The sequence below is a fragment of the Aquarana catesbeiana genome, linkage group LG02 (assembly GCF_042186555.1).
Source record: "Aquarana catesbeiana isolate 2022-GZ linkage group LG02, ASM4218655v1, whole genome shotgun sequence".
In the NCBI taxonomy this organism is placed as follows: Eukaryota; Metazoa; Chordata; class Amphibia; order Anura; family Ranidae; genus Aquarana; species Aquarana catesbeiana.
The window spans coordinates 358,469,794-358,491,775 of NC_133325.1; the positions used below are offsets into that span (position 1 = coordinate 358,469,794).

Consider the following 21,982-nt stretch of genomic DNA (forward strand, 5'->3'; position numbering starts at 1 on the left):
GAAAGGCAAAACACTTGTGTATAGATATAAAAAGGAAATCATAAATACCCTCGCTTCCCTTTTTTTTTTTATAAGTGATTACATTCCCCCTGTTCTCAGTTGCATAAGAGCTGGGGGTGTGGAGGAGAAGTCCGATCATTGGAGGAGAGCAGGCTGAGTTCCCAGCACAGCTAGAGAACTTACCACAGTGTGTTCTCCCGCTTTGTGTGGTAAGTTTGTATTAGGAAAGCAGAGGGATTGGCAGGAACACCAGGGATTTCACACAAAGGAAGCAATTCAAAGAGAAAAGAATACTTATTCACACAAGTACATGGCACAGCAGACACATATTAGGAATATGAAATGCTGGGGTAACAAGCACTTAGATCAAGCTCTGGTCTAGCTATTTTAGCTTTATTATGGTTACATTTTTTTTTTTTGCATACAGATTTTTTTTTTTACATTTTTCTTCTTTGACTAGGAGAAAAAAAAACAATGCACAGTGGAACCTTACCCTACGAGAATGCCTGTAACCCAAAGCACTCGCATATAAAAGCGAGTTTCCCCATAGAAGTCAATGGAAACAAAGATAATTCGTTCCACATTGACTTCTATTGTATGCAGTACCGCATGAGGCCAGAGGTAGGGGGGGTGTGTGTGCTGGAGAGACTTGGAAATACTCGGATGCACTTGGAAACGCTCAGAAACAGAGTATTTCTGAGCGTTTCTGAGTATTTCTGAGTGTTTCCGAGTGCATCCGAGCGGCACCGAACAGCTCCGAGTGTCACTGGCCCCCCCCGCACCTCTGGCCAAATGCAGTGCTGCACACTGCAGATGCTTGAATCCTGCTCATTTTGCGAGTTTGGATGCGGGGCCCCCTACAGCCTACCTGACGGGGCCTCCTTCAGCCCCACCCTCCACCCCTGCCCCTCCCCAGACCACGCCTTAAACAATAATCGCATGTAGAAATTGGACAGGTAGGTTGTACCCAAATCGATGTATTACTTGGGTACAATCCGCCTGCCCCTTGATGGTTCAAATCTTAGCTGGTCCCTGCTAAACTGGGCAAGATTCTAACCACTTATGGCTGGCTTAACTGACACCAAAAGTGACATTAATACAGTGATCAGCTAAAATACTGTATAGTGTGCACTATATTAATGGCACTGGCTGGGTTAATATCAAGGGGCAATGAAGGGGTTAACTGTGTGTCTAACAAGTGTCATGTCACGTGTGTAATATGTGCTGCTTTTACCAACAAATCTGGCTGTTGGGAGAAGACATAGCCAGATTGCTGATCTGTGTACAGAGCCCTGTGTTTGTAAATGCAGGACTTTGTGCTGTGATTGGCTACAGCTGATCAGCATGTCTCAGCCATAAATCATTGGCCAGGACCTGCTGACAAAATCCCGCTGTAGCGGTTAAAGGGAAGACGTTGGGGGTGGGTTCACACAACAGGTCTGATCAGGTCCGCCTGTCCATTTTTCAGGCAGACCTGATCTGACCGTCCATTCACTACTATAGAGTGATGGATCTAAACAGACTTGTGTCCATTTACACCCGCCTACCTCCAATCCAATTCGCTAAACAAAACGGAAGGGGATCCATTCCCCTCTGTTTAGCGGATTGGATTGGAGGGCAGCCGGGTGTAAACAGACACCCAGTTTGTTTACACCAGCTGCCCTTAGAGCACAGAGGGCTGTGTCCGTGTCAGCTTACACTGAGTGGACACAGTCCTATCAAATGCCCGCTCCGCTCAGCAGGAGATCAGCGAACAGATCCCCCCGGTGAACAAGTGGATTCCACTCCCTGTGAAAGAAGCCCTATAACACAGCAACACGGGCAGGTAAGATCATCAGCATTATAACATACAGGCAGGTGCAGGTGCTCTATCATGGCTGGCTCTGTCACAGTGAGTTACAGAAAAAGGTAACAGCACTCTCTGCAGGGACAACCCAATCCGTACACCAGGTCCACTCACAGGTGCTAGTCGCTACGACTAAGGCTATTGCTGAAACGCGTAAGTATTATTGTTTTATTGTCACTCTGATGCACCAATGAATGACACTTCAAGGATTACAGTCTTGCCGGCTCTTCTTACTATTGTTGCACAGTGTGTTACAGGACATGGCTGTTGGGTGCTGACCTTGTTAACTTCTGACCAATAAGTTAACAAAATCAGCACCCAACAGCCATGTCATGTGACACACTGTGACAGAGAACCTGCTGACTTTGGGTAATAGTAGGTGACAATATACCAATGTACAGTGCAGTATATGCAGTATATGCTCCTGGACGCTGTCAGCTGCCTGCCACAGCCTGCCTCACAGCCTCTCGCTCTCTCTATTTCTCTCAGTCCGAGTCCGACTAGTAAGTGGGGAGCTGAGTGAAGGAAGATCACTCTGCCAGGGAGCGAAAATGGGCAGCTGCAGGAACATGTATAGCAGATGTGGAATGATTAGATTATCAGATTATCAGAGAGGGGCCCAGGAAATAGCAAAAATACACCCCCCCCCCCAAGCTAGAGGTAGCGGCTGAGCGGGGTTGTGAGTTTAAAAGCCATTTTTTTTTTAAATTCTGCACTGACTGTCCGTGAGGCTGCCCGGGCCCCCCATGCAGAGCTCAGTACGCCGGGCCCTTTACAACAGGGCCGGTTGTACTGGCTTATCAGCGGCCCTGCTTGGAAGAAGGCACACTACTACAACACTGTATATATATATGTTACACCAGTGGCGATGGATTAACATGTCTATATCCAAAAGTTTCTTTTTAGTTTTGGATAGCATCGGGAAGGCCTAAAACTCCTGTCAGGAGTTTAGCTGGACTTAGAATAGTTATGTCAAATTTGCATGCAAAAGCAGATCATTCCCTTGTGAGTTGTTCTATTTATGCATATAGCATTTGCACTGCTTTAGTGACTTCTTATACACAGTACACTAAGTCAGTGCATTTATATTCAATAGGAAAAATATAAAGGGCATACAAAATCTGAATATAAGAACAATTTGCTACAGTTTAGAGGTCAAGTACAGTCTACTCTGACAAGAATGGGTAAGCAATGGCTGGCGTACGTCTCACATGGGATGTCTTCGATTGCATATTGACTTTGTGCCCATTACAAGGAGCTACTGACCTTCACTATAGTGGATGAGAATCAAGTTACTTCGTATACAAGAAGGAAAACTAAATGGGGGGAATCTGGCTTGAAACTGATGAATGCATGATTTCCTGTGTGCATTTAAATTAAATATCCATTTCAGTTTACAAGGCTTATAAATCAGAACAGTCCACAAAAATATGTTAGCAATGGTGTAACTCTCCCTGAAGCTGTATATGATATTTCCAGATTAAGAATCCTAGATCTGTCTTTCTGCACTGTGTTACTGTGAGGACCAGTTCACACCAGGAATGACCCAGTAACCTGCTCGCATTCATGAGCAATTTGAGTGCAGTGTGTTTTCAGGCAATCCATTTAAATTAATTTGTGTAGTGCATACACTACTTTAAAAACGCACTGCAACTGGATTGATTAGTACTTCTGTAGCATGTGATCCAATGCAGGCAAACACACTGCATTTGTGACCTACATTTGGGGTATTCTTAGGATTTTCTGAAAGCAGAGGTCCTGTAGAATTAAATGGAGGCAGCTGCAATTTTTATGATATTTGCACAGCTGGCTATCAACTACAGATTTTCAATAAACAATACACTAAAATGGATTTTAGTGCACACAAACACAATATAATATGCATTTGTTATACTTTTTAAAATGTTTTTTTTTTTTTTTAATTTAACATTCTTCCTATCACACGGGTGCTAACATGTAAAAGCTTTGGGCAGGTGACAGGTACTGTGACCCCCATTGTCTCCTCTGTCCACCAAAGCATGCTTGATTAGCTCTTCCTTCCTTCCTGCTAACAGCCAAGGAGTGACAGCTCTGATACCAGAAATGATGAAATCATTGTCGCTTCCAACTTCATGAGATGGAGGGAACAGACCTCTCCCGTGTAAAGGGATCCTGACCGTTTACCAGAGAAACAGGAGAGCCCAGGAACCACCATGGGCAGAACTGAAAAGAATATGGACAGGGTTGAAATTTCTGTCAGGCTTTTGTTTCTATATGTGACCTCCACTAGGGAGATCCTCCCTCACTTCCTGTTTCTCTGACACCCATACAAGAATTTGGGGATGCAGACACCATACAGACTGAAAGACATGGAGAGCGGTAAAAACATTGTTAAAGGTTATAGCTCTTCCTCACTTTACTAAAAACGTGCTTCTGTTTTTGTCTGGGCTCCCAGATTGAGGGATTTCTCATCACTTCTTGTCCTGACAGGCGTTCTGTTTCTATATGTGACCTCCACTAGGGAGATCCTCCCTCACTTCCTGTTCCTCTGGCACCCATACAAGAATTTGGGGATGCAGACATCATACAGACAAAAAGGCATGGAGAGCAGTAAAAACATTGTTAAAGGTTATAGCTCTTCCTCACTTTACTTAAAAAAAGGCTTCTGTTTTTGTCTGGGCTCCCAGATTGAGGGATTTCTCATCACTTCTTGTCCTGACAGGAATTGAAAACAAGTCTTTCCTATAAAGGCAGCGATGGCAGTAAAATGCTGACAGTAGCTCCAACCATTCCCCATTCCGTCAAAAACTTTATTTAGACTGTAGTTGGGCCCAGACAGAGTTTACGGGGCTATAGTAATTAGACTATAAATTAATGACGCAATATAAAAGAAAATGCTGCGCTATCCAGTAATACAAACTGTAACTAAAAACAACTACAGCTTCTAGCACACAACAAACCAAGTTCCCAAATAGTATGAAAATATAGTGCAGCGCTAAACCTACATGCAGAAAAATATATAAACTAATATGTACCTCTATATATGTGCCATATAGTGACAAACATCAAAAATGCAGTGACATGCTGTGAATGGACAAAATAATGTCTCTAAAAGATGTGACACACTCAAAAGTCAATAAACAGTGAGAAAAGTGGAGGTCTTCTCCAAAGCGAGGGGGGTATCAGTGTCTTGGAGAGACTAAGGACACTCGAGTAGGAGGCAATCACAGGTTGCAATAACACTCCAATCTTCAAGAAGAAAAGGTGGGTACTCTTACTGGATCCATGGGACGCATCTGCCGTATAGCAGTGCGTCTGTAAGGCAAAGGGGGTGGTTATCAAGGATATCCAACCAGATGATGTCTTCCGGGTCTCGACCACCAATGGGGGGGTGGTTGTCTTGGACAGGCGGTGGATCTCCAATACACCCGATCTCCGGTTCCAGAACAAATCGATCAGAAGATCATTTTGATCTACACTATGTGGAGTTCCTTTTTCTTTTCCTCCATGGGCCCACCAAGAACCATTTGCTTCTGATCGATTTGTTCCGGAACCGGAGATCGGGTGTATTGGAGATCCACTGCCTGTCCAAGACAACCACCCCCCCATTGGTGGTCGAGACCCGGAAGACATCACCTGGTTGAATATCCTTGATAACCACCCCCTTTGCCTTACAGACGCACTGCTATACGGCAGATGCGTCCCATGGATCCGGTAAGAGTACCCACCTTTTCTTCTTGAAGATCGGAGTGTTATTGCAACCTGTGGTCGCCTCCTACTCGAGTGTCCTTAGTCTCTCCAAGACACTGATACCCCCCTCGCTTTGGAGAAGACCTCCACTTTTCTCACTGTTTATTGACTTTTGAGTGTGTCACATCTTTTAGAGACGTTATTTTGTCCATTCACAGCATGTCACTGCATTTTTGATGTTTGTCACTATATGGCACATATATAGAAGTACATATTAGTTTATATATTTTTCTGCATGTAGGTTTAGCGCTGCACTATATTTTCATACTATAAATTAATGACAGCAGGCATGCATTACATAATTTTACTACAACCTCAGTGATGGTACATAATCTGGCAAGTATTTTGAGATATATAGGAGACAGGCTTAATAACACCTCATACTACACCAACCAGTTTGTGATGCATATTGTCTCTCCGTGATCCCTGTCTGGAGTTCTACATAGCAAATGAAGAAAGGCACCTCTATCTATAAAACATATATTTCTTCTGAGAAACACAATTACATCAAGATAGATAAGGAAATGCCTGAAGATTTTGGGAACAATTTCCCCTTGACAAATCCCTGATTTTTCCCCAATTGGCAAACTCCCAAATCATCGAACTGGCATGACAAAGGTATATCCATGATTCAGATGCTTTAGGACCTCTTGTCCCCACAAAGCACATATTTTCCATTCCAGCATATATAACAGATCTACCACATTTTCCTAGGTCAATATCTACAACATGAACAAATTTTACATTTGCTCATATCTCATATAACACCATGACAACCAGAGGAACTACACCAAACACACAGTTCTCTACACCGTTTCAGAAAAAATCTTCATCCTTCATACACCACACTCTTTAGAGGAACAGTCAACTTACCATGTCCCTTATACAAATAATATTTTTAAGTGGGCCATATTGACCCAACAAACACCAGAAGAGGCTCAGAACAGTATACAGCAAGTCTGGTACTGTCAGAGACAAGTGATGTTTGGAGAATTTGGAAGGAAATTCAATTCAAATTGATCCATATGGCCTATCGGGCCTTCAATATTCCTCTCAAATTCCCACTTCCCAACTGGCAGGTTTCTTGCTGTGTTATATAGTGTCCCAAACTCCTTCACGTCATATGGTCCTGTTCTTGCAGTTTTGACAACAGACACTACAATATATGAACAACACTACGGGCAACACTAGAGTCTTTCAGCTAGTGTTTTGTTTGTTTTTTAATGACATACCTGGGGAGAAATCTGATAAACCTAATCCATCATGATGGATCATTTACTCAGTATAAAAGGGCCATACTGCCCAAATTGTTTCTCCTGCAGACCCCTGTAGTAGCATATCTGAATATCTACTTAGGCTGATAGATAAAACATACACTAGACATAACCTAGGCTGGGCCATAACTTTCTTTAAAATCTGGCCAAATTACTGTATCTTGTCAAAAAATTCACAATCGACCCATTAAGGAATGCTGTGAATTTTGTTTGATATGTTACTTGCTACAGCATGGCCAAATGACAGCGCACTTGGGTGATTTAGAAATGCTGTAACCATTTTTTTGATATGTGTGTTGGTATACCTGGCCCCTAAATATGAATGTAAATGTATATTAAAGTGTAGATCTATTTGGTGCTGTAACCTTCCAGCTCATGTTAGTCAAAGTATAGCTGGTGGATTTGCTGTTCTTTTTGTTCAACGCTCTCAATATAGGGAAAATAATTTTCCTAGTTCGTTCCAATCTTTACATACTCACACTTACATATTTAATTGCAATTTAATATATCAAACGTTTGTTATATTTATTTGTTACATGCTAAAAAAATCCATGGTAGCCAGATATGCTGGGCAATTGTGATAGCATTTCCTGCTTTGGTAGGTATTTCTTGCTTTGGTAGGTAATCTGGCAAAGAGGCAGCGCAAAATCAATCATAGTTATCCAGGTGGTAAACTGATGCATTGTGCATCCCACTTAAGAGTAAAGACTTTACAAGGATAACGCATTATGGTCCTTACAATTTATCTCACTATGGTGTGTAGGGATTATTTCATCCAGGATACTTAGTCTAGATTCATTTTCCACTTCCATTCTAGCTTTTCAAATGCACAATGTTACATAAGGGTTAAGAACCTTTCCAGATTACAGAAGTGACACATGTTCTGGGTGTGTATGTAAGGCAGAGAAAATAAGACTTTCTCAGTCTGTGACCTTGACCTCCATGTTTTACCCCTAAGGCATCTCCAGCTGCTGACATATTGCACTGCAAGGATGATGAATGAACTCAGCAAGAGAAATCAGGATTATTTCAGGTCATCATTTCAGGTTATAAATTATTTATTTATTATTATCTATTGAATGCTTTGCTTTACATTAATCATTCTTTTTATGTCTACATTATGGAAAAATTACTAAATGAAAGGAATATGAATAACAAGATACTGTACTTGTATGAGTTGTGATCCCTTGAGAAATTTTGGAAAAATATTTTACATGGCTTTTAGTGGATCATACAAATAAAATAAAAATATTATGCATAAAAAATGCATCATATGTGGATTGGTATTTTCATTTGCTTTAACACATGGCTCAAATTTTGTATCTGTCATAGTTTACACACCAAATCCACAGATGCAGATTTTTGCGGTAGTGGATTGTACTCTAATACTATACAAAGATTGCACAGCCTGGTAATAACAAGATCTGCTAAAAAGCTGAGCCGTCACGCTATCACAGCTGTGCCAAGGGGAGGAGGGAGTTTTTGGCATTCTAGACCAGGGTTTCTGAATTTTATTACGTGTGTCTGCTGGTAGATTTTTGGATGTACTATGATTCCAACATCTTATTCTTGTGATGTTTTTGGTCTATCCAAAATAAATGGGTTTGGATGATCATAATATGCTAATGTCCAGAATATACTGGATACTGCACTAGCATGACAAAAGATTATACTCTCTTCTCTGCCTTTGCTTTTACAAACGTACTCAAAAAGACCCTCAATCACACACACACACACACATCATCTATCATTCTTTGAGAAGGAGAAACCTCTGTCAGTTTTTTCCTACTACGCAGGGCTTTGTTAGGGAGTTTTCACCAAGCAGTAAGTGGGGGAAAATCTGCAGCAGGGACACAAACAGCAATACAAAACATTCGCCTACTAAAAGCCCCACTTTTATTTCTGTCTGTGTTGCTGTTGGGAATTTTCTCTTCTCTCTTTTCAAACGTATGCGTACACATAAGCGGACTTTTCAGCATCAAAGGTCCGACGGTCTTTCCGACGGACTTTCGAACAACCGGACGTGCCCACACACGAACGGACTAAAGTCCGGTCAAAAGTCCGTTGGTTTGAACGTGATGACGTACGAAGGGACTAGAATAAGGAAGTTCATAGCCAGTAGCCACAGCTGCCCTTGCGTCCTTTTTTGCCCATCTTACTAGCATACAGATGAAGGGATTTTTCGACCGGACTCGAGTCCGTCGGAAAGATTTGAATCTAAAGTCCGTCTGATTTTCGACAGAAAAAGTCAGCTGAAGGTCCGATGAAGCCCACACATGGTCGGATTGTTTTTTTAGCAGGTCATAAACTTTAAGCTGGGAGCTTCAGAAAAGCTATTAAGCACACAGCTGAAATGGCTTTTACCAGGGACACTGATAAGGCAGTACAGCCAATCCTCCTGTACTGGGCACAGGCCTCATCCGTTCAAAAAGGGGGCCTGGGTACCTGCCAAGCAGAAGGGCTGGCAGAACTGCCTTATTGCTGACACTTGTGACTCTTTTGCAGTGCTTCCGGCTTCAACTTCTCTTTTCACCCTCCATCTGTGCTGCAGGGGGATTGGTTCTAGTATCTGCGCTCCCTGCTGTCTGAGACCCCTGTGTGCTCCTTTCCTCGCAGTGCTGCCAGTTCCACTTCTTTCCAGCTGGCAGCTGCTGAGGGCACACAGGAGGATTATTTCAGGATGAAGGGCGGGGGTGGGGGCTCGCCATCCTGAATGAACACATTGAGCGATCGATACCGATCGCTCACTGTGGGGGTGCAGATATTGCCTCCATGCCACTATTCACTTGAATGGGTCCTGTTCAACGGCAGTATAATTTCTTCTGTGGCTGCAAAACACAGCATCACTGCTGTTGCATTTTAGCAAAAATATAATTTAATATTTTCAGAGGAGGGAGGCCCTGTAAGGTAAGCTTTACGGAGCCCCGTGATTTTTATCAGCAGCCCTGGCTTTTACCTCCCAAAAGCATCAATAATTCTGTATAGCCAGTCTTATGATCCTAGCCTCCCTTGTCAGACAACATAGCTAGTTAGTGACCGCACTTTCCTCCTTCTATAGTGGTACCCCTTTCCTAACCCAGTCTGTGTCCTGCTCAGAAGATTACAGGAGGCTGATTCATAGATTAGTGAAGTAGTTACAATATCTGAATTTTTAAGATACAATAAAGGATTCAGAATTGATGCACAGCTGGGTTACATGGCATATATATAAATCTGCATGGAATTCAGCTTTGAATAATACTTAGGGACAGTTTTGTGAAAACAAGGAAATAGTACAGTCCTCCAGTACTGCAAAGTCATTCAACGATAGAATTTAGATTTATAGTCAGATAAACACCAATATTGAAGTCTATACCTTCCATTGTCTTTTTCATTTTTATTTTTTCCTCAGACATTTCATTTGTTTCAATCATCTGCAAGAGAAAATATATAAGAGAATAAATTTCAAAGTCAGAATGGCTGCGTAACATCTTCCTGATTGCTTTAATGATTCATGATATCGTCAGCTTTTGTTCAGTTAATACCTGAAGCTACTGAGTACAAAATGGGTTCACTCAACAAATACTATTTGCGTATTTTCACAAAATCATAGATCTGAGTGATGGAAACAGAGTAACAAAACACTTTTAAACAATAGAGGGAATTTGCCCCCAATAAGAGTGCTTGAAGATTCAGCAGTTCTCGCTACAGCTAAAGTAGTATGTGTTTTTGCTGTTCCCGTCAGCATCTGGATTAATGATACAATATGCTGCTAAATCATTTGCACCTAAATAATACTATAAATCTGGTTTCACTAAATGGTGGTCAACAGTCCAGACCTGGAGAGTGTAACAGTTTTATATGGACCGTCAGCCAGCCAGTCCCCAGCTCAGGCCCCCCCCTCCTCTACAGTGATTGGTTGTTAGGACCACCTAACAATGACTTCACATGAGGCCCTCCCCCATCATCACTGGAAGGCAGAAGTGGAGCTTTCTCTGTCCAGACCTGTAGCCTGCTCCACCCCCTGGCTCTCACACTTTGCTTGTCTGGCAGAAAAAGGTACTGGGGTCCTCTGATGGGGACACTTAATCTAAGGGGGTACACTGATGGGGGCACCCAATGTAAAGGAACACATTGATGGGATCACCTGATGTAAGAGGGCACTGATATAAACGATCATACTGAAAATTGACAATAAATATTATTGAAATGCTATGGAATGCACAATACTAGTGCACTCAGAATCTGGTACAGCTGTGCATGGTAGCCAATCAGCTTCTAACTTTAGCTTGTTCAATTAAGCTTTGGCAATAAAACCTGGAAGGTGATTGGTTTCTATGCAGAGCTGCACCAGATTTTGCCACTTTTAGTAAATAACCCCCAATGACTACCTATATCCTATCTAAGTCATAACACAAACATGAGATTCACACCTCTGCTGGAAGAAAACATTAAGGACCGCCCCTCCATAAATTTTAATTCAATACCCCTTCTATAAATCAATAAAAGTAAACAAATATGGAGAAAAAGTAGGGCTATCACCAAAACCAATGATATTGTTTGCTTTATCTGAGCTATAACATCTGATGGGTCACAGTAGGTGACAGGATCATTTATACTGTTCTATTTGCTTAATTTCCTAACTCAAACTCACTGCCAGCAATTTGTTTGTTATTTGCCCTGGATACCTATTATTTTGTATTCATTTTATTAGCTCAGCTGTACATAAACAGATCTTTTTGTCAGATGTCAAAAAGGTCCAGTATCAGTTTATTCTTGTTAAAACAGAAGCTGCAAACTCTCCCAACTAAAAATTATTTCCCTAAGAACTACTTCAGACGATAGATTATACACATATTTTCAGGCATTCCTAAAAGATTTTTGCAGCAGTCATTGAACAGATACAGATCTTTGCTCTCCCCTAGTCAAAGCACCTCCCCCACAGTAAGTAAGCACAACCTAGGTACACAGTTAACCCTTTGAGCGCCCCTCTATATTAACCCCTTCCCTGCCCTGTCCGATTTGTCCGCCACAATATCGCAGTTCCACTATAAGTCACTGATCGCCGCCATTACTATTAAAAAAATAAATAAAAATATCCCATAATTTGTAGACTCTATAACTGTTGCACAAATCAATCAATATATGCTTATTGGGATTTTTTTTTTTACCAAAAATATGTAACAGAATACATATTGGCCTAAACTGATGAAGAAATTTGATTTTTTACATATTTTTATTAGATATGTTGTATAGCAGAAAGTAAAAATATAGTTTTTTTTTCAAAATTGTTGCTCTTTTTTTGTTTATAGCGCAAAAAATAAAAACCGCAGAGGTGATCAAATACCACCAAAAGAAAGCTCTATTTGTGGGAAAAAAAGGACAAACATTTTATTCGGGTACAGTGTCGCACAATTGTCAGTTAAAGTAAGGCTGTGCCGCATCACAAAAATGGTATGGTTATAAAGGAAGGTGAATCTTCCAGAGGTCAAGTGGTTAACTACCTATTTAAAGTGAATTGGATGCCTTAACACAATGCATGTCAATGCACACAGAGAGATGTAAATAGATTCTGAATGTATATGATTGCTTTTATTATGACAAATATCCCTTCAGACATTTTGAAATATAAGGCCCTTTGAGTATATTACTGTTGTCAAATAGTTTTATTTTCATTTTGTTTGTTTTATTTTTCAAGATTAATTATAAGGATCCAAAAAGCTGGCTATAATGTGCCACACCCTTGACATAATAGAACCTTACACAAAAGTTTTTTTGCGTGCATATACGGTAGATATAGATAGACATGTAGATAGCCATATATCCACCTGGAGATGTAGAGGCCTGATATTTATACTGGTTAAGGTTATGGTGCATATTTTATAGACATGAGTGACACTTATATGTGCTGAAGTTCAGCATACTAATATAAGCCAATATGAATGCCTCCCGATGTGGTCTGCCATTCAAGGGGTAGTCACTGGCCCCCATTTTGTGTTCTGTTTGCTGGGCCTGCTGGTGGGAATTTTGTTTTCATACCTCACTCTGGAGGGTTCCAGGTAATCACAGTGGTGCTTTTTTGACTATGTGATAAAAGATTGTACACATTATCGTCTTATTGGATAATGGATGTGATGTCTGTTTATTGATAATTTGTGTTTTGTGTAGATTTGCCAATTCTGTTCCCGTCGGCTCCTGAAGAAGTGGATTTTATCCTAGAAAGGGGTTCAACTTTTGACAAGGGCATATCCTTTCTATGGATAAAGAAAGATAAATTTGTCACTAAGATTAATTTTTACTACAACTGTATTTATATCTACTGGAAAGTGGGAGAAAAGGTTTTGTATATGACTGGCCTGCATTATGCTTTTAGAAATTGTGAACACTTTTTAAAACTTTGCTAATAAAATGATTTGTATTTTATTAATATTGATGTAAGTCGTCCCTCGAAAATCCCGCCTATACACACACTACAAAACTTTTCTAAAAGACTAATTATTATTTGTAAAAATAATTTTCCACTTACTAGGCTAATTTGTGAACTGTAAAAAAAGCATTTTTGTGTCATGCATGTCTCTAGTTGTTTACAATGGTAACTGTCTAAAAAATTGTCAAATTGTCAAACATATCCAGAAGTGATAAAAGTAACAAATATATCCTACATTAGCATTTTGTGAAGAATGAATAGCCTCCATTGACTGTAGTTTGTTTTCTAGAACAAGTATTTTTTCCTGTAGTCGTTGAATCTCTTGCTTGTGTCTTGTGTCTGCTTTCTGAAGCATGTCATAGTCCTGCATTTTCTTTTCAGCAGCAGCGATCTGCTCCTTAAGGAAGGCTATGGCTTGTGTCTGATCACTGTACTCAGCATGAAGCTTCTCTAGCCCACATACTCGCTGTTCTGCCTCTCGGTATTTGTCTTTAATGTCTTGGAGCTCTTTGAGGTGCTGATTGGTTTTTGATTCTAATTGTGATCTCCAGTTGTTATTTACTTCCTCTATTTCATCTTTAACCTCTTGGAGTTTGATTTTCAAAGTCTCCCTTTCCTTGACATGAACTGCAATTTCTATCTCATTTTTAGCTTTCAGGTTTTCAAGTTCCAGTTGATGTTCCATTTTAAGGCTTTCATGGCTGGCTTTAAGCTCCACTATTTCTTTGTGTTGTGAGTCTGGGCTGGTAACCAGAGAACCTTTTAGGTCCTCCAATGATTTCTGATGATCAGAAACTAAGCTGTCCAATTTAGATTTCCAACCGTCCATCATGCCTATGTTTTCCTTTGTGGCCTGTTCCAGTTTTTTTTTCAGCTCCCCAATTTCCTGCACATATTTCTCATTTGAGGCCTTAAATTTCTCAATCTCTTGTTGATATCTTTTCATGTTCTTCTCATACTTGTCTCTCTGTTGGCTACTCTCTTTATGATGCTCTTTACTAGCAGACAGGAGCTGATCCCGTAGCCGCAACGCCTCGGTTTGCAGTCCAATATTATGTTCAGGTGTCTCTGACTGACTAGAGTTCATTAAACAGTTTTGGAGATCTTCAATCTCATTGCGACGAAGGTTCAGTTCCTCTTCCAGCTGTTGAATTCTGGTTTGCTCTGCTACTGTTGTTAGCTGTATAAAGGATAAAAAGCACATATGAATGTTACATTATCAGTTCAAGTAATCAGACAGTTAAACAATGATAGTATTGTTATCTATTTTAGTGAATTATTTAACACCAGGGCATAATGCTTTAGTCATATGCAACATTGACATATTTTATTCTGTATTTATCCATTACTCAGTACAGGCTAACTTTCAGCAAAAAAACTTCAGATCTTCTTATATGCCCTGGTATAAAAACCAAATTGGGAATGACATATGGTTGTGTGTTAGATGCTCTCTGTTAGTATTAGTAAATTGTCAACAACCAACTGGTATTGCTCTTATGTAATGTTAATCGTGTGCTGGACAAGACATAACTCAAGGTGTTAATTTGCCATATAAGTGTGCTTTTTTTCATCTTTACAGAGTTTGATGCTTGGATTAACAATCTCTGATATTATTTAAAGGAAAGTAACCAAACCCTGACATATTGTTTTGGTTAGATCATGTCACCAAGCTGAATAGACCAACAGCTTTTTATTCGTCTTGGGGAACCTAGTTGAAAGGTTGCTGCACCTGACTTCTGAGCTACATCCTGCTGCCATAATGAGGTGATCTCATACCCTTCCTGGTTTATAGCAAATGCCTGGAGGTGCATTATTGAGTCCATCAGTGTCAATAATCGAAATGCTAGTTTTAAGTGGACTGACCCTTATGCCCTGTACACACGACCGGTTTTCCTGTCGGAGTAAACTCTGAAGGTTTTTCCGACTGAGTTCCGACAGAATTCCGCTCAAGCTGTCTTGCATACACATGGTCACACCAAATTCTGACCGCCCAGAACGCGGTGGACGTGACAGGACTAGAAAACGGAAGTTCAATAGCCGGTAGCCAATAGCTTCCGTCTCGTACTTGCTTCAGAGCATGCATAGTTTTTAGTAGTCGGAACAGCATACAGACGAGCGGTTTTCCCAATAGGTATTGGTTCCGTCGGAAAAATTTAGAACATGTTCTCTTTCTAGGTCTGTCAGAATTTTCGGACATTCCTCTCGTGTGTACGCGGCATTAAAGTTTCAGTATTTCGATTCTAGAGCATTTCATGCCCCATGTCATTTAAATGTCCATCTAATAGATCCATTTATTCATGTAATGTACAAAAGTACAATTTCCTCTTTAAGACTTCGACATTAAGGTTAAAGAAATTCCTAATGCCTTAAATAAAAACCTGAAGCCTATATGCATTGACCTGTATTGGTCCTGTTGTAAAGTCTGGTCAGGGAGCCCAAGTCAGGCTGCTATAAACACGTGGAGCATATCATTTAAAGTATCCTAGTAGGTTTGGATTTTGATTTTTTTTTGCCATACGCTTCTGATGTTAGTAGTTCAAACTGCTTCTAAATGCTATTTTAGAGAAAATTAAAGTGTGGCACAATAAATTTTCAGCTTCTTCGAAAGTCAAACTCTTACATTTGAGATGCCAAAAAACTGGGGTACATTTTCCAAAACTATTACATTCTTTTAACTTGGGTGGTCAGTTTTTAAAAAAATGAATGGCCAGCTTGAGTGTTCCAAACTTTTGAAACATTTGGCCATATAGATCTGCATATGTTGCTCTGATGCATACATTTAGCCTGTACACTGAACAAAATAAACGATAATGTGATGGCCATATGGAGAACCATAAAATTATTGGAGATAATTATCTGCAGTGAGGGTAATTTTTTTCTGTTCATGTGAGAAAGTTATGGACAAATGAGATCTATTGCACTTAAATGTGCCATATAAGCCCGTCTGGCTTCTTACCTTCAACACGTGTTAACCTTGTGATTAATTAAATTTACTGTAAGCTTACTGTACATGCATTTCACATCATTTTTTATTTTAATAAGCACAGCAAAGTCACTGAGTTTAGTTGACTTACAGAATGTAATGCTAGTATGTTACATGAAAACATTTCAAAAAGTCCATCTGGTCATAGCATTGGTGAGGTAACTGAATCATTTTTAATGAATGTTTAAAACTTTTACTTGTGAGTCACTATAAATAAGTAAATGAGACAATGATGTTTGCTATAAAAATGCTCATGTGCTTAACTGAAAGCCAATGATTCCATGTGCTGAGTAGCATACTTAAAGCAGTAGCACTGTATACCATTATCTCTTCATATTATCATGAGATTACAGCTGTCTGTTATGTAATGTATATCATAACACATTCTCAATGTATGTTCATTTGCCTGAGAAAACTTCCATCATAATTCTTTAACAGGCTTTGTTTTTTGTGTAAAGAGACCATTTTTATAAAATCCACACAGGTTTGGCTTGTGCATTTAAAGTTCTACTGCTTTAAGTCTGGAAAAAAAAAACAGTTGGCAAATAATAATTTATTTGGGTGTGCACAGAAACGTGGATGCAAAAATAAAACTGTTAAAGCCATAATGGGCAGAAATGACTAAAAGCAAAAAGGTCAGGGCCGGAGGTGTAAATGAAGCTGGAAAGCACACTGCAGTCTAGGTAGGGGTCACTGATTTCATTTTACTATACCCTCTGGTCCTCAAATTCTTTGAGAAGCTTTGCAGTTTTTGCCTTCTCAAACAGCAGGTTCTGCTCGAGCTCCCGAATTCGGGCATGCTCCAACTGCGTCTGTGTCTGCACCCAGGGGATAGGAAAAAGAGAGATAGCAGGAGAAAAAAGGTTGCAATATTATCCAACATTTATATCAGAAAAATATTGTCTTCAGGCTGGAATGGTTGCTGAAAGAGAAATGTTTACATGGGGGAACAAGTTTGCTCCAATTTAGTGACTGGTTGCCCCGAATGCCAGAAAACGTACACAACACAGTTGAGACGGCCAATAGCAAAACAGTAAGTAGAAGAAGGCTTCAATTAACTACAGCAGGTCAAGAGACCATTTATACATGTTTGGAAATGACAACTGAACCTGGGTGAAAAAACAATTTGATTTTATATGCTGTTTTTTGGATCAAATAAACCTCAACATCTAAGTATTGCGTAAGTAAAAAAGAATGTCTTGTAGACATGTGCACTGCCAAAAAATGTGTTCATTTTTGTTTCATTTGTTTCCTTTTTGTTTTTTTCGGGTCATTCGTTATTATCGAAATTGGAAATCCGAAAATTCGGAAATTTGAAATCTGAAAATTCGGAAATTCTGAAATCCGAAATTCAAAAATCCCAAAATTCTAATTCGGAAATTCAAAAATCAGAAAAAAGAACGAAAATCCGAAATAATAACTAATTAGCTAAGCTAATTATAGCGCTTGGAATTTTCTTTCAAATTTGGCTGTTAGTGAACACAGCAAATACAAATTTATCCGAAGTTACGAATCATTCAAAATAACGAATAGAACATAACAAATTAATAATAATAAATAATAATAATAATAAATTGTTTTAATTATTATTATCAGTTATTATTATTAATTATTTACGTTTCATACATTTAGATGCGGCATTCGTTAGTTCGGATAATACGTAATTCGTGTGGGTCATATTTAAATTAGGGGGTGCACGCATTTAGTCGGGCCTAGGGCAGCACAAAACCTAAATACACCACTGGTGTTGAGTCATGCTGCCAAAATACAAAAATAGCAAACTCGGAAATGCCTTTTAATCAATGATTAGTATCAGTATACAGCTCTGCAGAAGCTGCCATAGGAGCATTTTTTGATAATAATAAAGATAAAACTTTTCTAGATTTAGACCATTTGTCAAATGTCATATTTCTAATAAAGGATTTCTGAATCAATACAACAAAAAAAGGCGATTGAACACATTATCTATCTTCTTCGTTTTTATACACAATATGATTGCAGAGCCTGGAAGTTTTCCCCACAAAGGCACTTGAATGTCATTCCACAATGTGTTTCTATTTGAGTGAATGTCAATGGAAGGGGCCATCTGGGAGGATGAACTGCAAAAGAATAGGGACATTGTGACAGAGAGCCAGTGTGCCTGTGCGTCTTGGCTGGGACACGATATTTATAAGTTCTACTAATGCTCTGATAAGAAAGCTTCAAGAGCATAACACTGATATCAGTCTCCGTGCAATCTTTTTCTTTAATAAAAAGTCTGCACAGGAAACAGTCACAGAGTGAACATATTATTGTTTTTCTTCAAGATCAGACAAAAATACCCGTGTGTTTTAATATGAAGCACAATTTGAATTTGCATAGTACAGTACCTGTCTATACAGTTCAATATTTTCCATGAGTATAAATGTAAAGTTGTACTACAGCTAGCACTTACAGTTTTCCTTAAACTGGCTATGCATTGATCGAATCTTGTTCGGTGTGTGTGCCAGTCCCGTCTCAACAAAAGTCAATCATTTAATTGGCTTCTGTCAAAAAGCGAAGTTTGAGAAACTCCCCTTGATCAGTGGGTGATTAGTGTATGCTGACAAAAGCAGGAGCCACTGTCAGAATATAATATCCAAGCGGGGGGGGGGGGGGTTCTTCCATCCACCCCATTTGAATGGATGGAAGAATGTTGTCACTTTACCACGGTCAAAACGTTAGTATCCTGAACGCGATTCTTCTGCATTCAGGAGAGGGAGGTTGAACCTTCTCTAACCGCAGCTGCTTCTAAACTCTTGTCAAAGCATATGCGAAAATGGACACATGGGGGTTATTTATGAAAGGCAAATCCACTTTGCACTGCAAGTGCACTTGAAAGTGCAGTCACTCTAAATCTAAGGGGTAGATCTGAAATGAGTGGAAGCTCTGCTGATTTTATCATCCAATCATGTGCAAGCTAAAATGCTGTTTTTTATTTTCCTTGCATGATCCCCTCGGATCTACAGCAATTTTACTTCCAAGTGCACTTTCAAGTGCACTTGCATTGCAAAGTGGATTTTCCTTTAGTAAATAACCCCCATAGGCTTTTATGGAGTTGAGTTTAGGAGCTTGGCAAAAAAATGCCAAAAGCTCCTAAACTCAAGTTTAGAAGTTGTAGTGTTCTTAGTCCCCTGCAAAGTCCAATAAATGCCTGTTGAGCCTGTCAGAGAGGTCCACCTATTGGCACTTCCTGTGAAGATATGGCAACAATACTGCACTGCTCCTGATGAGATTTGTCACTCTCATGTAGGATGAGCCTGGTTGCACTGCAGTGGGATGAAAAGATGTTGCAAGGGAAGTGGCTATCAGAACTGTCCCTGCTGATTCACAACCCTGTAACTTGTCAATCATCACCTGGCTCATTAAATCCTACCCACTGCTTTCTGGATAGACAGCACTGCCTCCCACTGTGATCTGCAGTGCCTGGTAGGGGGAGAATGTGAGACATAAATGAAGAGGATTTGGCTCATTCAGGAAAAGACGTTTTCTGTTTACTGTATAAGGCTTGACTATCACGCGGTACCTGCATTTGGGACCAATATAGACTGTCAAATAGCAGACTTTAGTTGTAGTTTAAAAGTGGCCTTACACAGTCCAGTTGTCACATGTGATACAATGAGCTGGAGAATTGCTTTTGATACCGGACTTTGGGTAATCCAGACAAAAATAACAAGTGCCAGAAGTATTCATTATCACACATAAAGATCTTTAAAACCAAACTCCAATCATTCCCTGCTCTATAGGGAATGAACCTTGTACTATCTTTGCCATGTCAACATGGTGACCAAATCAGGTAGAACAGGTCCCAGTGCTCTGACGGTTTAGGACAGATTTCTCACAACCTGACGCTTTCAGTAAAACACGTGGCCCTTCATGGCTATCCTGATTTTTGCTGTTAGCATTCTTTTAAAGTAAAGTTCAATAAATCTAGTGGTTCAAGTAAGCAAGAAGTTTAACGTTTATATTAAAGTATCTGCTGGAATCTATTTTAAAGAGGATACCTGTGATATGCAGCAATACCTGTCATACTGTATTGACAATAATACCTTGTAAAAAATGTGGACAAGGTCCATGATTGGGAAAACCACTGTATTTCCCACAGCAACCAAATTATTTCCCCCATAAATGATATAAATCTATTTGCTAATGGCATCACAGATGCTTTTCTTTTTGTGCCTGCTTTCCACTGAGAACCAAGATATCCTTGGCATGCCCATTAGGTCTCCTGTTACAACTGCCCAGACCGGGTTATTACACCTTCCACCATTACTAGTCACGTTTTCTTTAATATGTCTGCTGGAACTTGGTCACACTTTCCTATGCCAGCACTCGGGAAAATAGTGATGTTCCTCAGAGCAACCAGTCAAGTGCTTTAATCGGTTTATGTAGAGTACAGAAGATAAAATCAAGTCTACGGGTTGTGTGGAAAGCTATGGTAATAAAGCTTTTCTTGGTACACGACTACCGTCATAACAGATTTTCCAAATGAAATATCTAGCTAAATAAAGGAATCGGATACCTCAAGATCTCCTTTTGTAATGGACTCCTCTTCCACTCTGAACTGGAGGTCTTCTACTTTCCTATAACAGGATAACAGATTTATTATTTAAAAGACTGATAGATCATTCATTCTTGGACTATTTCCTTAAGAACTTGAAGCAACCATACAAAAATCAGTTTGATTCAATAATTTGTACCTATATTTTTCAAGTCATCCACTGTAATCACCTAAAATGTTTATATTGAGCAGCCGCATGGTAGTTGAAAGTTAAAGTGGAAGTCCATCCTAACACTTACATTTCTCCCTTGCAATCATTAATGTGAGCTAAATTCAGCCTTATGCCTCAAAATTAAAACAATCTCAGTTTTTCTACCTTTATTTTGCGGTATCCAGTGCCGTCACATGACTTTAATTCTACTTCCTTCTGAGACTAAAGTCAGCCAGTGGGTGTGGTTCCTGAAAGCTAGTGACATCACTTCCTGGGAGGGACACTGTTCCTGTGTAGCCAGTGGGCGTATACAGGATGGGAGGAGCTGATCATGGGTTCCCACCCAGTGTTCTCTCATTGTACATCCTAATTCATGAGAAAATGAAGAAATAAAAAGCCCCATCCTAACGGGGGGGGGGGGGGGCGTGCAGTGCACATATACAGTATAGCTGTGCACAGAGGAAGGGAGCTGGACACGGGGGGGGGGGGCACCCGTTCCCATCTATGCAACTTTGATAATCAGCAACTTTTGAAAAGGTACCTGCAATGCTTTGATGCGACTTTTGATGCATCTTTGATCCAGAGAGTGTAAAGTTGGATCAAAGCTACACTCAAAGTTGCACTATAAATCGTGCAACTTTGTGGGTGCAATAGTGGAAACGTGACTTGTCATGATACTATGTGTCCAAAGTCGCATGAGAAGTCACAGCCCATTGATTTTAATGGTACCCATTCCCATCTATGCACCTTTGAAAATCAGCAACTTTGAAAAGGTACCTGCAATGCTTTTAAGCAACTTTTGATGCAACTTTGATCCAGAGTGTAAAGTTGGATAAAAGCTGCACAAAGTCACATCAAAGTCGCACTCTAAATCGTGCAACTTTGTGGTTGCAATAGTGGAAACGTAGACTAGGCTCCACTAGTATGAATTGTCATGCGACTTTGGGCACAAAGTCGCATGACAAGTCACAGCCCATTGATTTCAATGGCACCCATTCCCATCTATGCGACTTA

The 21,982-nt window shown here is 40.0% G+C and overlaps 1 protein-coding gene across 2 annotated transcripts in view; it reads right to left on the minus strand.

Annotated features, from left to right (window-relative positions):
* CLIP2 (CAP-Gly domain containing linker protein 2) overlaps positions 1–21,982 on the minus strand; it is a 211,569-nt gene that overhangs the window by 30,988 nt on the left and 158,599 nt on the right. Inside the window, exons 8-11 of one of the 2 annotated variants that reach the window (XM_073615038.1) lie at positions 20,779–20,839; positions 16,952–17,056; positions 13,491–14,435; positions 10,205–10,262 (exon numbers count right to left, since the gene is read on the minus strand). In XM_073615038.1, the coding sequence (XP_073471139.1) occupies positions 10,205–10,262; positions 13,491–14,435; positions 16,952–17,056; positions 20,779–20,839 (1,169 nt within the window). The remainder of the gene's footprint in view (positions 1–10,204; positions 10,263–13,490; positions 14,436–16,951; positions 17,057–20,778; positions 20,840–21,982) is intronic. The other variant, XM_073615039.1, reaches the window with a different exon arrangement.